Source organism: Muntiacus reevesi, chromosome 7 (assembly GCF_963930625.1).
Source record: "Muntiacus reevesi chromosome 7, mMunRee1.1, whole genome shotgun sequence".
Taxonomy (NCBI): Eukaryota; Metazoa; Chordata; class Mammalia; order Artiodactyla; family Cervidae; genus Muntiacus; species Muntiacus reevesi.
In genome coordinates this window covers 21,492,884-21,511,409 of record NC_089255.1, presented here as the reverse complement: position 1 = coordinate 21,511,409, position 18,526 = coordinate 21,492,884, and the positions used below count along the sequence as shown (strand labels likewise).

At 48.3% G+C, this 18,526-nt stretch overlaps 1 protein-coding gene across 3 annotated transcripts in view; it reads right to left on the bottom strand.

The window, feature by feature from the left end:
* The window catches only part of SLC7A7 (solute carrier family 7 member 7), a 33,229-nt gene extending 17,022 nt beyond the window's left edge, over positions 1-16,207 (bottom strand). Inside the window, exons 1-3 of one of the 3 annotated variants that reach the window (XM_065941583.1) lie at positions 16,042-16,207; positions 13,865-13,976; positions 9,293-9,835 (exon numbers count right to left, since the gene is read on the bottom strand). In XM_065941583.1, the coding sequence (XP_065797655.1) occupies positions 9,293-9,791 (499 nt within the window). In that variant the 5' untranslated portion in view covers positions 9,792-9,835; positions 13,865-13,976; positions 16,042-16,207. Of the gene's footprint in view, positions 1-9,292; positions 9,836-10,893; positions 11,003-13,864; positions 14,018-16,041 lie in introns of those variants that run through there. The other 2 variants (XM_065941582.1, XM_065941581.1) reach the window with 2 other exon arrangements.
* Positions 16,208-18,526: the final 2,319 nt, after the last annotated feature.

Below are 18,526 nucleotides of genomic sequence, written 5' to 3'. Positions count from 1 at the left end.
CCTGAGTCCCTTCCTCTAACAACTGCCCTTCTTGCCTGCAGAGTCCATCTTTTAGAAAGCACACCTATATTCCCTCCTCACCTGTCCTTGTCTCCACAATGCAGCTCCAGGACTCCAGTGAAAAAACTGCCAAAGTGCTCCTTGACTTCCTTCTTCTCAAGTCTAATGCTGTTCTGTTCCTTATCTTACTTAACAGTTCCTCCAAAAAAGACTAAATTTGAGTGCAAACCAACCTCTCTTGGGAGCGCTGCCTTTCCTCTGAACACTTTACATATCTGTCTCTCCCGTCAACTGTGAACTCTGTGAGGGTAGACACTGGGTCACACTTATCCTTGTATTCCCAGGCCCTAACCGAGAACTAGGCATAGAGCAGATACTCAATAAATCTTGCAGGATGAATAAACCATCTCTCTGGAATCTAACTCTACCCTCATTGCCCTTGCAGGTTCCCTCTCCAAAGTCACCAGTGATCTTCATGTTGATAAATTCAACTCCACCTGGTCCTATCTAGCTTGACCTCTTAGCAGATTGAACACTGTCAGCCACTGACTCCTCAAATTGCTCTCCTCTTCTAAGAATTCTAAGAGTATATCCTAAGCCCTTTTCTCTTCCCTTTCTTATGCTCTCCTAGGATGATCTCATCTCCTACTGTGATTTCAAATATACACTGATGATTCCCAAAAGTATATCACCAGCCCAATTGTCATGATTCCAGATACATATGAATATCCAACCACCTACTCAGCATCACCAGGCACAAACTGATCCCAACCATTTCCAGCAAACCTACTGCTCCTCCAGTGCGCCCCCATAAGTAAATGGCAACACCATTCACCCAGCTGCCCAAGCCAGATGCCAAATCTTATCATCATTGACAACCTCTACCTGTATCTAATCGGCATCCAAGTCTTAACCAGTCTCTTCATCCCTAAAACATGACTCCAGTCCAAGCCACCATCATTTCTCACCTCATCTCATCATCTCTCATATCTCTCAAGATCATGGCAACAGCTTCCTAACTGGTCTCCCTGCTTTCCATCCTGCAAAGTCAGAATAATCTTTCTAAAAATCACAAGTTCTAAAATGTAAATCACAAATATCATTCCCCTGCTTTGAAAATCCAAAGAGGTTTTCATTGCCTTAGAAGAAGCCCACCAAGGGACTTTGCCAGTGGTCCAGTGGTTAAGACTCTGCTTTCCGATGCAAGGGGCATAGGTTCAATCCCAGGGTGGGGAACTAAGGTTCAGAAAAAAAAATGTAATTTCTCCCTAAATTTTAGGACTTCCCTGGTGATACAGTGGTTAAGACTTCACTTTCTAATGCAGGCGGTGTGGGTTCAGTTTCTGGTTGGGGAGCTAAGATCTCTCACAGCCTCATGGCCAAAAAACCAAAACATAAAACAGAAGCAACATTGTAACAAATTCAATAAAGACTTTAAAAAATGGCCCACATCAAAAGAAAAAAAAAAAACTTTAAAAAAAAAAGGGGGGGCAACTCACCAAACTCCTTAATATAGGGTGTGCTATAGATTGTTTTCCAAAGATATCTAGGCAGTATCTCCCATCCCATGTGTGCTTTTCATACACTGTGATTTTAACACTCTGCCCATCAAGACAGAGGGTCTGTGCCTCTTCTTTGAAAACTGGATGGTATTCTGTGAGTGTTTCTACTCATGTAGTACTGCAGGAGGGATACCATGCAACTTCAGAGGCTAGGTCATAAAAGGCAAGGCAACTTCCACTTTGCTTGCTGGGATACTCATTCTTAAAGTCTTCGGTCACAATTAGAACAGTCTGTTCTAATTGTGCTGAGGCTGTCATTATGGGAGGGAACTCATCATAGTCCATAAGGAGAGACCACAGGGAAAAGCCCCAACCCAACTTGAGAAAAAAATGCCCATCTAGTCCCTGTCTGCTTCAGCATTCCTCTGTTTTACAGCTCCTGCCACCATCTAACTGCAATCACATAAGAGCCTGAGCCAGAACTGCCCCCACTTAGCTCTTTCCAAATTCCTAAGAAGAACCATGAAAGAATAAAATGACTGTTTGAAGTCACTTAGTTTTGTGTGATTTGTTACACAGTGATAAAAAGAGGAACAGTTAATAAAAACCTGAACAACTTATCTGAAACACCTCCATCTACCTCTACAAGCCAACTCTCAACATCTCCTACCTTAAACTCAATATCTGAACCCCTGAGACTCCCCTGGTGGTGCAGTGGTTAAGAATCTGCCTGCCAATGCAGGGAACATGGGTTCAATCCCGGGTCTGAGAAGATCCCACATGCCTCGGGGCAACTAAGCCCATGCACCATGGCAACTGAAGCCCTCACACCTAGAACCCGTGCTCCACAAGCATAGAAATCACCGCGATGAGGAGCCTGCCCACCGCAATGAAGAACAGTCCCTGCCTACAGAAACTAGAGAAAGCCTGGGCGCAGCAACGAAGACCCAGTGCAGCCAAAGATAAACAATAAATAAAAATCTTTTAAAAGTAAACAAAGTTTGTTAAAAAAAAAAAAAACAAAAAACTCCAAGCTTCTACTGCAGGGGGTGACCAGGTTTGAGCCCTGGTCAGGGAACTAAGATCCCATATGCCAAGCAGCCAAAACAAAAACAAAAAAAACTTGAACCTGAACTCCTTTCAGTGTCTCAAAGATGTCCTTTCTTGCCTTCAGGTTTTCATACATCCGTTCTTGCTGCTTGAGATGCTCCTCTTCCCTCCCTAGTCTCGGTTAATTCTTCTTCATCTAGGTGCCAGTTTAAACTTCCTTTGAGAGAGTTTTCAAACCCCTAGGCTAGTTCAGTTTTCCTCCTGTAGCTCCCTGTGCCTTGAAAATCACAATGCTTAGCATGATCCATTGTGATGGTGAGTTACCCACCCTGTACACATGCAAGCGCAACACAGAGACCTTCATAAAGACGATGACCAGCGCTGGGAAAACATCAAGTGTTTCGTGAATATCTGCTGAATGTTCAGCCTCAGCCCCATCTCTACCCTGAGCTCCCAAAGGGCACATCCACCTACCGTCCTACAAGTAAATTTCAACTTCAGCATGATTCTCTCCTCCCCTTCCCCGCAAGTGATGCCACTACCTACCAGCTGCCCAAACCAGAAACCTCGTCTCGTCATTGAAAGATGTATCCGGCTCCTCTCTGTTTGTCTGTTGAGTATCCAGTGGATCATATGACAGGCTCAGCCCCTGCGGCAGAGACTCACAGGCTTGTGGATGTTTTCCTCATCACCTGCCTCTCTTATGTCAGACATTCCAGTAGGAGCTATTGGTTGCACCAGTTATAACTTCTTAATACTCTCCTATCTATCCTATCCACCTCACCTACCATTGCCCTAGTTCAGGCTTTTCTGGTTTTGCCTAGATCTCTAAGAGAGCTTCCTAACCCGTGTCTCTGCCTCCAGCCTTGCTCTTATGTCCCACCCCAACCGCATTCCTTCCTCCTTCAAATCCTGCAACAGCTCCTTGTATGCTCCGGAAGAAAATCTAAACCCACGAGGAAGGTTTGACCTTGTGCACTAACCCCTTGCACCCCCGGGGTCCCCACATCCCATAGCCCCCTACACACCCCACACCCCCATGCTTTTTCACCTTGTGCCTTTACATTGCCTTTCCCTGTGCCTAGAATTCCTTGCCTCTTCTCCACTTAACGGATAATTACTAAGTACCTAGCAGACATCAGTACACAGCACTGATGAAGGTGCCAGAGACTCAGTAGTGAGCAAAACCAAGACCTTACTCTCATGATGTTTATACTCTAGAGGGAGAGAGACAATAAGCAAGTACATAATCAATGTCAGGTGGTATCCCTGGCGGTCCAGTGGTTAAGACTCTGCACTTCCACTGCAGGGGGCATGGGTTCCATCCTTGTTTGAGGGAACTAAGATCTTGCATGCCTCACTGCACGACTGAAAAAAAACTCTACAGAGAAAAATAAACCAGCTAGAAGACTGAGAGTAACCATTTTAGATAAGGCAAGCCTTCAGCAAGGTAATATTTGTGCAAAGACATGAGTGGAGTGAGGGAATAAATTCTAAGGGTATCTGGGGGAAAAGTCTTCCAGGAAGAAGGAAAAATAAGTACAAGTCCTTGAAGCAGGAACATTCCAGGCAAATTGCAAGAAAAGCAAGAAGGTCAGAAGCTGGAGCAGAGAGTGGGGACAGAGGGCTGAGGCAAGTTACTGTCAGATGGCACTGGCCTTGTGGGCTGTGGTGAGTGGGTGTTTCATGGGCCGCTTGACTCCTTTCCATCCTTCAGTGTTGAGAGTGGATCTCATCTCCCACTCCCAGCACTCATTAGCCCACTCCACCCACTCCCAGCACTCATCACATACAACTGACTACTTTTGCTCTTCCAGTCCAGTGGCTGCAGGAAGGGCTCTTACCTTTCAGCTCCGTATTATATAGAACCCATCACATTCAGTAAATTTTCCTCAAACAGTCAAAACTTTCTTTGTTCTGGTTACATGCCCTGCAAACAATTCCCAGATTACTATTAATAGATGGGTTCCCCAGTGACTACAGTATTAGGGAAGGGGTGTCTTGATCATGAACCATACAGGTATGCTCACCATGTACACTAATAGGCTGACATCATCATGGACACATCAGCCTCTTTTTAGGTAAGTGTGGTGGTGATGGCGGTGTAGTTGCTAAGTCATGTCTGACTCTTTGCGACCCCATGGACTGTAGCCCAACAGGCTCCTTTGTCTATGGGATTTTCCAGGCAAGAATACAAGAGCAGGTTGACATTTCCTTTTCCAGGGGATCTTCTCAACCCAGAGATCAAACCTGCATCTCCTGCATTGGCAGGTGGATTTTTTACCACTGAGCCAGCAGGAAAGCCCAGCTAAGTGTGACTTGGTGGGAAAACGACAGCTCTGCGTCACAACAAAGGCATGGCTCCTGAAAGGGCATATGAACAGCCCAGCAGAAGCCCCAGACGCCCCCCTTCAACCTCATCAGTCATGACTGACTGCCCACCTTCCTATTTCAGAAGGTAACCCCATCAACATTCCATCTCTCCAAGGCTGAATCCTTAGCATCATCTGAGAGCTCCTACATCCTCCACAACCAGAATCAGAAATTCCACCTTCTGACTATTTCTTTATCTATTCCTTCATCTTCCTGACAGTGCAGGCCATCACCATCCTTCAGGTTTCAGTTCCCTAACCTGGTCTCCCTATCTTCTGTCTCTCACTTTTTTCCAAAAACGTTCTTCACAGAGTTCCTCTTCAAAGCAAATCTAATTTCAAATCTCCACTTAAAGTCAAAAGTTTCTGCCTCCTCCCAAGATAAGATCTAACCTGTTTAGGCACCACAAACCACCCCCGCTGAGCTGGCCCTGAGGCTACGTTCCCAGTCTCTCCCTTCTCACCCTTCTCCTACCCACATTCCAGCCACATCAACCACCTGGAATTCTTGAACCTGGACTGGTTCTGTGCCTTTTTGCACCCAGTAACTTCACATGCAGTTCTCTCTGTGAGAAGTGTCTGAGGAGACAGCTATGTATATATTCAAAATTCAGTGCAGACATCACAGTCCCTGTGCTATCTTCCTAAGCGCTCCTCCCCACAAGAAGAAAGCCATCTTGTCTGCTCCTAGGGTGTCTCTTTTCTGGCTGCTTGTAAACCTTTTCCTCTCCTTACTTCTCGGTTTTCTCTTGAAGGATTGTTGTCGTTTAGTCACTAAGTCGTATCTGACTCTTTTGTGACCCCATAGACTGTAGCCCACCAGGCTCCTCTGTCCATGGAGTTTCCCAGGCAAGAATACTGGAGTGGGTTGCCATTTCCTTCCCCAGGGGATCTTCCCGATCCAGGGATCAAACTCGGGCCTCCTGCACTTCAGGCAGATTCTTTACCTACGGAGCCACCAGGGAAGCCCTCCTGAAGGGTTATGGTTAGATAAATGAGATGTTACTGCCTAGATGCTACCTGGACAGAATGTCTTAGCATCTGACTTATACTGTGTGTGTTCAGTTGCTCAGTCGTGTCCAGCTCTTTGTGGCCCCAGGTACTGTAGCCTGACAGGGTCCTCCATCCATGAGATTCTCCAGGCAATAATACTGGAGTGGGTTGCCATTTCCTACTCCAGTGACTTGTACTGGGTGCTCATTAAACAAGAGCTGAAGGAAAAAGCTCATGAATCATATGCCCCTAAATTCTTTCTTACAATCTCAGTTGCCCTTCTGAACCTCCTTCCAGATCTCTATGTATCTCTGAAGATTATTAGAGATAGAACACAGAGATAGAACAAAGTCCTACAAGCAACTGGGAGAGGGCAATTTTAAACATCACAATCATTAAAACGGTATACTTGAGTCATGATTTATGATTTTCACTGAATCTCATGTCATGCTCCTAGTACCTTAGAAGTAACAAGGTTACTACACACAGTTATTGACCCATCCTCAAACACAAGTCTGGTATGCTTTCCACTCTATCGGGCTTATCTCAAATATATGCCATAAATCCAGTCACAAAACTCTGTCTTTTATTAACCAGGGAGCTTTCCAGACTAATCATAACTGTGGCAACTTAACATGTATTCTGAGGAGGACGCACATGTGTGCATATGTGTACTTAGTGCACAAGAGTTTGAGTACCTCCCTACTCCCAAATTAGAAGCAGCAAATTAAAAAGACTACCGAAGGCAGGCCCAATGTCAGAATCAAGGAAAAATAGCTGTCAGAGAAGACACAGATCAAAATCATGAAAGGAGAAAATCTGAGGGCCTGAAGTCAAGCCAGTCCTCTGAGGCCACGGAAGAAGCAAATAAATATTCATCCCCACCCCAGGGGCCTGGAAAGGCCTCAGTCATATAAGCTTTGACATGTACAGTGGGGTGACCTCGAGTCACACACACGAAAGAGTCACATTATGAAGGCAAGAAGACATAACGCTGGTTTTAAAGAGATTTCAATCAAGACGGTCAAAGTAGAATTCCGGTGCTTAAAGGAATGCAGCCGTCTTGGAAATTTTACTTAGGTGGAATAATCCTTACTCTACACAACATATGTAACTATATGCCCACGTTTGAGGGCACTCCAAGACTAACAGATTCTAAAATTCTAAAATTTCATTAGTAAGTCATCCTACCAAATCATCTGTAAATGATGCCGAAGAAATTACAGATCGCATTTAAGACCTCAAGGGAAAACTCCCTTCCTACAACACAAGGCAATGGCTTCGCCCCTCCCTAAGCGCTGCCAGCATGACACACAGCCCCGCACACAGCCCGAGCCCACGCGCGGGCACGCATAGCGCAGGAGGCGCCCGCAGGGCACAGCGGCTCTCTGGACAACCGGCAAAGGAGGGAGGCTGGGGAGGAAGCTAAGAGTAAAATGGGGTGGTGGAAAAACTGAACGGGAACGGCACACGAGGGTGACTGAGGCCTGATCCACCGGTCAAGCTGACGCCCACCAGGCACAGGCTCGGCTGGACCTGACACAAACGCCTGTGCCCCTTGGCTCCCCCAGATCGACAGCTGCCCCACAGCAGGGGCAGGGAGGGATCTCCAAGGTCCTAGGGCCTCCCACCCCTGGGCACCTCCACGTGGCTTTGCTAAATGTACAAATTTAAATAATATTTATGAGATAGAGAAAAGGCCAGGGTAGGTTGAAATGATAGTTTTAAGAATCTAAGGAAAAAAAAAAAAGAATCTAAGGACTTCCCTGGTGGTCCAGTGGCTAAGACTCCATGCCTCTAATTCTGGGGGCCAGGGTTCAATTCCTGATCAGGGAACTAGATCCCACATGCTGCAATGGCTCAGCCAAATAAATAAATATTTTTTAAAAAGAAGAAGAAGAAGACTCTAGCCCACAAAGAATGTAAACTGGTACAGCCACTGTGGAGAACAGTACAGAGGTTCTTCAAAAAAAAAGACTAAAAACAGAGTTGCCATATGATCCAGCAATCCCACTCCTGGCAGATACCTGGACAAAACTGTAATTCAAAATGATACGCAAAGCCCTGTGTTCATAGCAGCGCTATTCACAATTGCCAAGACATGAAAACAACCTAAATGTCCATTGACTGATGAATGGATGTGGTATATAGACACAATGGAATGGTAGTCAGTCATAAAAAAGAATGAAAGAATGCCATTTGCCACAACATGGATGGACCTGGAGATTATCATACACAGTGAAGTCAAACAAAGACAGATAACATATGAATCACTTATATATGAAACCCAAAACATGACACAAATGAAAAGACTCAAAGAGAAGACCTGTGTTTGCCAAGAGGGAGGGGGGAGAGGAGGGAAGAACTGGGAGCTTGGGATTAGCAGACATCAATTATACATGGGCTCCCAGGTGGCATTAGTGGGAAAGAACCCATCTGCCAATGCAGGAGATGTAAGACATGTGGTTTCAATCCCCTGGGTTGGGAAGAATCCCTGGAGGAGGGCATGGCATCCCACTCCAGTATTCTTGCTTGGAGAATCCCATGGACAGAGGAGCCTAGTGGGCTATAGTCCATAGAGTCGCAAAGAGTTGGACACGACTGAAACAATTTAGCGCCCACACAACTATCATATATAGAATGGATAAACAACAAGGTCCTACTGTATAGTACTGGGAACTATATTCAATATCCTGTGATATTCCATAATGGGAATGAATATAAAAAAGAATGTTAAAAAAAAAAGAATGTGTATGTATGTATAACTGAATCACTTCGTTGTACAGCAGAAATTAACACAGCCCTGTAAATCAACTACACTTCAATAAAGTAAGTTTAAAAAAAGAAAAGAATCTAGCCCACAAAAAACTCATGCAAACACAATAGGATATTCATGGGCGTGTTATTTTTAAAAAATGGAATCAACTGAAATGGCCATTAACAGAGGCCTGATTAGTTAAATAAACAACATAGCCTTAAAATTAACATGCAATAACATGGAAGGTTTTTTTTTTTAAGTAGATCTGTATGTCGAAAAGAACACTACTAATAAATTCTGGGAAAAAAATAACTGTAGAAATATATGTGTACTAGAACCCCATTTTTGTAAAACAGAACAAAACTACATCTCTTGAAGGTAAAGGTCAGCAAGGGCAGAGACTGTTAATGATGTGAGTGAGAAGTTGGAAGAAAGGATTTTTTTTTTTTTTTTTTGGACACTGAAGCCCTTGAATTTTCACACTTAGCACACACAGTAACAACAACAAAAGTGTTTGCCTGAGGCATTCCTTTCTAGTTCCATATCAGCTAAGCTGACTCACACCCCAGCCTCTGCCCCAGGCTCCACCCCATACCTCCTGTCCCAGCCCCACTCACAGATGCAGGCAGCAGCCAGCAGGCGGGCAGCAGCATAGGGGGCTAAGCAGTTTGGGAAGATGGGCTGCACTAGGTAGTTGGCAAACGTGATGGCGATGACGGCCTGGCTAGTGGGCTCGATGATGAGGAGCGAGGTCCAGAGGCGGATGAAGGCAAGGAGTCCCCCAAAGGCCTCAAGGATGTAGGCGTAGCTGGCCCCAGATTTCTTAATGGTGGTGCCCAGTTCTGCATAACAAAGTGCCCCGAAGACAGAGAAGACGCCCCCGACTGCCCAGATGACCAGGGAGAGGCCAAAGGAGGCACTGTAGATGAGCACGCCTTTGGGGGAGACAAAGATGCCAGAACCAATCATGTTCCCCACAATCAGGCACACGCCATTCAGCAGCGAGATCTCCTTCTTCAGCTGCACCTGCTCTGGCTTGGGGCTGGCATCATTGGCCAAGGGGGTGGCGTCCCTCTCCTGCTGGGAGGCCACTTCATATTTAACGCCGTCAACCATGGTGGAGGAGAAGAAAGCCTTCACCAGCTTCCTGGCATTGCCCTCTAAGGAAGAAAGATGAAGATATATATTAGGTTGGCAATTACAGAGAACTCTGCGCCCCAGAAGCCAGCATAGGCAATCCACCCGCGCCCACCATTTTGGAGACCCTTTGCCTCTGAATGGAATCTCTTCTCCATCTGGCTCATCAAAATGACCCCAACTTGAATCTTAAAAGGAAGGCACTCATTCCTCAGAGAGAAAACATGTTTCTCATCATTATGCCGGCACTTCCCACCTGATTTACAAAATAGAAAACTAAATTCTGGTTCTATCTGAGCTCACTGGAGACAGGAAGACAAGCAGTTGGGCAGTTCCCAGGTGTCACTATCAGGACGTCAGCCTGTGCTTCAGCCTTACCCCCTAAAAGTCTGTCTTCCCTCCAATTTCAGCCTCATCTGTCACATGATGAGATGCAACCTTGGAAACCAAACTTGCAAGCAGCTAACCTGTGGGTTCTCAACACAACACCGCCCTTTTCACCCAAAGACCCTGGCTCTGGCAAACCTAAAAGCTTCAGCGATCCCTTTCTCTGGAAACTCACAGCCATGCCCCTGCTCAGGGAGCATCCCATAACAACAGCTGAACTCTTCAGCCCCAGCAAAGGTCAAGCAGCCCAGCCCCATCCAGAAAGAAGACAGGTCCTTCTCTTTTCCATGCTTTTCCTTTCCCAGATACCACAGCCCCTAGAACTGCAGGCCTCTAGCCATCAAATCCCTGCATAGTTGCATCACCCAAAAAAGATACGGATGAGAGATGGGTGCTCCAAATGTACAGCCCAACTAGAGATGACTGGAGGCGGCTGATGACCACCCCCCACCCAGGTGTTGCCACTGCAGAGACAGCACCAAAGCCGAGACAAGGAAACAGCTGAAGGGGTAGCAAATGCCGGGCATCACAGAGCAGGAAAAGCTAGGAGGAAGACAGGCCAGGCTGGCCAAGCAAGTGAATAGATCCTAGGGCTAGAGGCACTCAGGAAAGGAAGCGACTGGATACTGCAGAGCAGTAAAGGCGGACTGGGCAAGATGAGCAGGGCTGAGGGGAAGCGGGGAAGCACACTCACTCCCCAGCCCTGAAGGAAGCAGGGCGGCGGCAGCAGCCAGCCACACAGAGACCAGCCTCTGAGAGCTGTGGTCTGATCCCTCCAGCGTTTCAGTAAAAGGAAAGGCTAGGCAAATGCTGGTGGATTTAAGTCAAATCAAGAAGTCAAGAAGGGAGGGGAGAGGAAGAGGGAGGGGTGTTAAGCAACTGTCTGGGTCCAAGGTTCACTGGCCTTTCACTTCTACAAGAGGAAGGCTAGGAGCTCTTGGCTCAGCAGTTTCTGCGATAAGAAGGCGCTCTCTCAGGAATCTCCTTTGTCAGCTCTGCTCCAGGACTGGGGGCCCAAAAGAAAGGACCCATGGTCAGCTGAGTGCAGTTTCTGCAACCCCAGGGAAGTTTCCCCCCCCCCCCAACCCAGAGCAAATCAGCTGAGGACAGGGCTGCAGCTGAGAAGGAAGGCACAGCCCTCTCTCCCTGACCTCCAGGCCCCACCTTAGCCCCGCTTCTCTCACCCCACCACTAGAAAGACGGGAATGCGGCAGGTTGTAACAGAGGTTTGTTCACATGCAGATTAGAGGAAGTGTAAGTACAGTCCAACTCGTGACCAAGTGTCCTAAGAGAACTCTGCACACTTCCCCACACACAGTGACGGTGGCTGCCCGAAATTTGTGCCATGACCCGAGGGCTGAGCCCAGGCTGCTTCCAAGATCAAATATCAGACTCAAACCTCTGACTGCATCTGTGCCCCACTCACATATCCTTTCATCCTTGAGAAAACATACCAGGATCTCTGCATAAATTCCTACAAACACCTTCCCCAAATACAAGTTTACTCCAATTTCCTAAAAATATGGGGAAAGAATTGTATTTCCAGAATTTTATTCTGGAAAGAACCTCTCCAGAGCTATACTGGAGAGGTCCAAAACAGAGGAAGCTGAGCATTTTGGGGAAAGCAAAAATTCTGTTTTTAGAGGCTACTTAAATTTGGTATTCCTGGTTTCTTTTACCAACAGAAATGTGTTCATTTTGAAATGCAACTGTCTATCCCTTCTCAAGCCCTTTCCCACCCCCTTTCCTTATTCAATTATCAGAGAACTGAGATCGAAAAAGCCCCAGGGGGCCTTATCTCCACCTTACAACCTCCCAATCTAGTCCCTTAAACTTTTTTTTTAACCCCCCAGGAAGCTGATTCTGCTGTTAGCCTCCCCAGAGATCATGTGTCTCCCAAGCCACCCTCACAAAAACATCTTGAAATCCATCCAGAAGACTGTCCTTTTCTCCCAGCTCCCCACTAAATGCTTCTGTAACAGTAACTGTCATTTATTGAGCACTTACCTAAGCCAGACACACTGCTGAACATCTACATGCCTTATCTCATTTAATTCTGCCAGCAGCCCCACCAGGTAGACACTAAGTCACCTCCCAGGATGCCAAAGTAGCAAGGTAGGCGGGCAGGCTAGCCAACACAGCCCAAGCTCTGTCTCTTCAGCCTCCCCAGCCATTCTGACCTGCCCAGTCTCTAGCCCTCCTCTTAGGCAAGAAAGCACTTTAGATGGCTCCCTAATGATTTATCTAGAGGAGGATGTGATTAGATTAAAAGAAAGTCTCCGCCATCCTTCAGCCTGAAGTCCAGGCTAAAGACTCCAACAAAGCCTGTCCATCTCCTTCCTGATTGCTTCTTCCCTTTCTCATCCCTTAGGAGGGATGAGAGGTGATTACAAGTCCTCCTGGCAGTGCTGCTATTTCTAGAGAGCCCACTTCTAACGCAAACAAAGCACACGGGAACACATCATCATGCCAGGCTTTTTAAGATCAAATTCCCTGGCACCAAGGATGGGTATGTGTCCTAATGGGACATAGTGGAAAAGGATGAAGGGGACGAGAAAAGAGGAAACTGTGACAGTGAGTGGGGAGTGACGTGTGCAGGGTTTAGTTCCTGGTTGGTGGTATCTGATAAGTATCAAAATGCTCATCACCCAGTGGGGGTGAAACTCACACTCCAGCAAACAGCACACCCTAGTGGTCTCACCAGGAAATGCTTTATCTATATGAGTAGAATCCTCTTCCTAGCCTACTCTTCAATAAACCTGCTCAAATTGGACGGAGGAGGCTGGCTTGAGAGAAAAGATGCCCCATCTTTTCTCAACTACTGCCCAGCACCAGCTCTGTGGGAAGGAAGGCACCATCCTTGGTGGTTCACATTCCTTCCTAAGACCCCAGCTCTCAGGGTAATGCTTCCAACCATTCAGGCAGCCTGGGACCAGCATGACCTACCCTCTTACCCCAGGCTTTACAAGAGAATCTTGCAGAGTCTAGAACCTCAGGAGATAACCAGCGTTCCTGAGGTGCATACATCTCTGAGGACCTAGTGGAGATTACAGGACAACACACTCATCCAACAGAAGAAGTTTCAGATTCAGGGGTTCAGGGAACACAAGAAGCAGGGCTCTCAGCAGGCAGCGCCAGGCACAGCAGCCAGTGAAGCCCCTGCCCTGACTCCTCCCATGAATGGCAAAACCCAAACACACCTCCTCCAGGAACCAGCGTACAGTTCCTTAGTCAAGCTCAGGTGGCTGAGGTGGGAAGGCACTTTCTCCCCCAGATACCAGGTCCTGCCATCCTAGCTCCAACTGGACTGTGCTGGCTCCCCAAACGACAGAAACAGAAAACAGACACACTCTGCTACAGCTGAATTCCCTCCATCTCCCCAAGCTGGAAGCTCAGCTCCTCCCTCCCCAGTTCTCCATTTTTTTTTTCCTGTATTCCACTACCACAGTCTCTTTAAAAAAAAAAAAAAAAGTGCAACAAGCAAGCAAGAAAGGATTTACTTCAATGGCCATGGCTTCCACTAACATAGGGCTGAAGTCTCATGGCAGAGGGCTGAGACTGGGGAGGGCTGAGGCGAGGAAACAGACAATTTTCGGGACTCGCTCCATTCTCCTTCCGCAAGCACTTTCCCTCTTGCCCATTGTCCCGCCCATCCCATCACTTACCTGTCTGAGACCTTTGGACAGGTGCAAGGAGGAGCTACCAGCTCTCTGGAAAAGGGGCCGGCGCTGGGAAAGGGAACAAGGGGTAAGGCTCAAGCTCCAGTAACTGTTGACTCTGAGGAGCAGAAAAGGCAGAGGGTGACTCCGGGGACCGAAACGGAAAACAGGAAAACACATGTGTGACTCTGGCCGGCAGTGGGGAGGGGCCAGGGAACGAGCTGGAGCTGGGACTGCCTGTTCAGACCCTGAGGACCTCAACGGCTGCCTGCCTCCAGGCACCTTCTCCACCGAGCCTCGGTTCCTCCCCCACCCGCCTCAGTCCCTGAACTACCTGGCTGTCCTACCTTTACTCAGTTCTTAAGTTCTCCCAGTGACCTAGGGTACCCTCTCGATGCCCTTTGCATGCGTGCATGCTCAGTGGCTTCAGACTCTTTGTGACCCCATGGACTGTAGTCCACCAGGCTCCTCTGTCTATTGGATTCTCCAGGCAAGAATACTGGAGAGGGTTGCCATGCCCTCCTCCAGGGGATTTTCCCGACCCAGGAATCAAACCCATGTCTCCTGTGTCTCCTGTTTTGCAGGATTCTTTATCACTGAGCCACCAGGAAAGCCCCTTGATGCCGTTTACAACTCCTCTGGCCCCTCATTCCATTCCCTGCTCAACTCCCACTCACATACTATCTTTGGTCCTGTGGAGGGCACAAGATCCATAGTTAGGGCATTAGAACTCTGTGCTCTCATCATAAAAGCCTCAGCCACTTCAATCCCTATGTAGGACAACACATGCCGAGGAAGGCCAGTTGTGGGGGCCACAGTCACGCACACACACAAACACTAAGCAAACCTGCTCACACCTCAGGTCCCCAACTGGTTCAGGTGACGCGTGACAACCCAGCTAAGAGCCAGGCAAGTGGACCAGAGCAAGCCCTGGCACCCTGGGCAATTTAATGAGTTGGCACCCCCTTAAACCAAGATTATTTAAATATCTGTTGAATGTGTACTTAGCAGAAGTGGGGGAATATCGATTTTCTCAGAATAAAAATTGGAAGCCTCATTCTTTCAAGGGTAGAGTTTAAGGCATGAATTCATTACATGCAGTTTTCTGAAGCAGACGGTTTCTTGGTAGGCATATCAAACGATTTTGAATGTAGACAATAGCACAAGTCTCAGGGAGTGGCACTTCACAGCGAGGTGCAGCATTTTCCGAATTCCAGCTGTGACCACTGCCTTTAGGCAACTTGTATTAATACCTGTACCCACAAGTTGCACAATTATTCTAGAGACAGGTGGTCTAGGTAAACAGTCATCAAGGATTCTGTCAGTGGAAGGGAGCCAACTTACAGTTCACCAAGAGACAGAAATCAGAGCTCATCGGCTCCAAAAGTCTGAATTACTCCAGGATAATTCAGTGCCCCTTTAGACCCAGGCTGGCCTGCCCCTTAATCCCACCCTGGACTCAGGGCCAAGTTGTAAATGAGGGAAATCCTAGGAAGACAGTCCTAAGGCTGCCCCAATTGGAACTGGCTCCTACCCACCTCCCCTCACTCCAGCCACGCTGGCCCCCTTGCTGTTGCCACAGAAGCCCTGACATCACAAGGCATCTGCATTTGCTGTTCCCTTGGCCTGGAACATTCTTCCCCCATGATATTGCTCCTTGTCTCACTCATTCCATTCAGGTCTGTGCTTAAACACCACTCTCAAGAGACCTTCCCTGAGGAGTCTCTGAAGGAGTAACTTCTTCCTTCAGCCAATCTCCATCCCCTTCACCATGCCTGACTTTTCTTCAAAGGCACTAGCTATCACCTGGAGTGAGTTTGTTGTCACTTCCCCCACTAGAACGTAGCCCCACGGGAGCTTCTTCATTCATCGGTATCCCCAGCGCAGGGTCCGTGTAGACAGTCAAAAAAAGGTTTGCTGGAAGAATAACTGAATGAATAACGCCTTTCTTCCTAGACTGGTTTCCAAGTTGAGCTCCGGGAATGTCTTGCACTTGCTCTTCAGGCCCTCCTATGCTGCTGCTGGCCTGGCTCCCATGAAACTTTGAAAGGTATCTACTCTTTTTGATAGTAATGGGTCGAAGGGAAGGAAAAAGTATAGTTTTCTCAGTTTTACTGGGAGGCCTAGAATGGTTTGAAAGGGACTTTCTGTTTCATCAATGGGAAAACAAAAACAAAAAGCACCTCATTAACGCGCCTTCCGCGATCGATCGGAAGCTCTGTGCTGCTGTCCCACACCCAGGCTCAGGTGGCCGGTCTGGGCGCGGCGAGAACAAGGCGCGACGTCGGCGAAGCGGTGAAAGGACAGAGGGGACGAAGGCGGAGTGAGGCGAGTGCTCAGGTTCACGCAGAGGCAGGTGGGCTCGAGCAGAGCGGACCCTGCAGGAGCTCCTCCAGCGGGAACTCTTCCCCGCCCCGCCCCGCAGCGCCCCTCGCCCCTCCCCCGCCCCCGCCGGGCCGGCGCGCCGCGCTCACCTTTGCCCCGGTCTCCCACTCTGCCCCCCAGCCTGGCTCTCCGCCCCGCCCCTTGACGTCGTCCCCGTCGTTTCCCGTTACTTCCCTCTTTCGGCCCTCTTTCCGTGTCTGCAGCCCCGAGGTCTCGCCTTCCCAACCCCGACCCAGCCACTGCCCGTCCCCAAAGCCCTCTGGAGAGCTCGGTTAGCCCCCGATGTCCAGATCTGGCTGCGGAGGCCGAGGAGGGCTCTGCGCTAGAGCACCAGGACCTCACCTCACCTGGACCCCTTCGTTCCCCCCACCTGGCCAAGCGGCCCCCGCCCCTCCCCGGGCTGCAGGAGGCGCTAGAAGCGAGGGGATTGTGGTGGGTGTAGTCGAAGATCGCAAAGGTTCGAGAACCCAGAGGCCCCGCACCCCGCTCCCCTGCCCTGTCCTCGCTCAGCCAGAGCTGCGCTCCCCTTGGGAAATGAAAATGACCGCGGATACCCTTAGAGGCGTCCTTCGCCCCACGAGCGCTCAGCTTCCTCTTCCCTCCCTCCCCAATCCAGCTCGAGCTCGCGGGCCCGAGGGGCTCTGGGCGAGGGCCCCAAACCCTGGCAACCCTGCCTCCAGTCCCGAGACGTTCTCGGCTGAAACTCCGGAGGGACTCTGGCCCGCAAAGCCCCTTGGGGGGGGGGGGAGGGAGACGTTCCCGCTAGGAGCCAGGGGAGGGGTCTCCCGGAAGGGCGACTCAACTCTCCGCCCCCTCGGGGAGGCTGTTGCGTCAGCTTCGAGATCCCAAATTAAAGCAAGTGGTCTCCACCCGGCTGGAAGGTGTCAGGCCGTAGAGCCGCCGCCAGGAGGCAGCACGTAACCAAAGATGTCCGAGCTGAGGGTACCCCAGAGGCTGGAGTCCCCACCGCACCTTTGCTGAACCCAATAAAAGAGGGACTTGCTGGGCTCATTCAAGGAAAGGAATCTGGAAATGTTTCACCACGTTTTAAAACTAAAAGATGACTTGTAAATAATACAATTTCCTTTTGTATACTTTATGGACAGTCCAGCTTTGGCATCTTTTAAAGCCAAATATTCATAACGAACCACCCACCTTCAAGACATGTCTGGTGGAAAGGCACAGAGCTTAAGAAACTTCCCAGGGACAAGGCAAGAAAAAAAGTGTAGCCCTGAGGTTATAATTTACCCATGTTGAAGCTGGGGCATTTAACACACAATTTAGCCTATACTGAATGAGCAAGGATTTAACAGCCATGGGAAAAGAAAAGGAATATGTTACAATAAATTACATAAGCAATAAGGAAATAATATGCAAAGCTATGTATTGTGTGAGTGGGTGGTTTATAGCTGTCAGTTCCCACAGTTCTTGCATAGAGTGACAAGTGATTTAGATCTTTGTTGAGCTGTCCTAAGAAGGAATGTGAAACAAGACACTTCCCAAATAGTTCCGCTCTTCTTCAATCTTAGAATTTAGTCACCCAATGCTGAAAGGGGAAGAGGCTGCAAAATGAGGTGGAATTAGCCACCCAGAGTCAGCCTTACTTATGTTTTTTCTCCAAAGTCATCATTACTCATCACAACAGTTTGAAGAGAACCAAAATTCTCAGTGCACTTGTACAGAAATTACTCTATACAGACCTGACAGAACGATATTGAGTAAACGTGTTGGACAAAAACATCAGTGGTTAAACAAAATGTTAACGCCAAATACAGGTCATGGTGTGAAGCCCTTGAGAGGCAAAGGACTTTAAGGGGGGAAAGACATGGAGCTCAGATTCCTGATATTTCTCACCATTGTTACCTCCAGCCTTTGCCAGATGAAGTCCAGAGGTTGAAAGACATTGAGTTAGGGGATGATGAAGCCGCTTTCCTGTGGCTTAGAGTCTGGTGAAGTCACTGCGGAGTGCTGTCCAAGTGCCAAAACCCTCCCCCTGCAACATAAGGTCCCTGAGAATGCCGATGATGTTAGCTGTCAGCACCTAGAGTTCTCTTTCTCTCTCCCTCTCAAAATCCTAACACCTATTTCCTGCTATTTACAACCCACAGATTGTCCCCCTGCCACATCACTCTAACCACGTCAAAGGCTGAACTTATCTTCCTTCCAAAGACCTTTCCCTTCCCGCATTCCCCAGTTTTTCAGATTTAGCTTCCCTTCCTGCCCTGAAATCCTCCAGCCCTGGCTCCTCGATTCCCACAGCTATTAAACTAGTACATGTGTTCA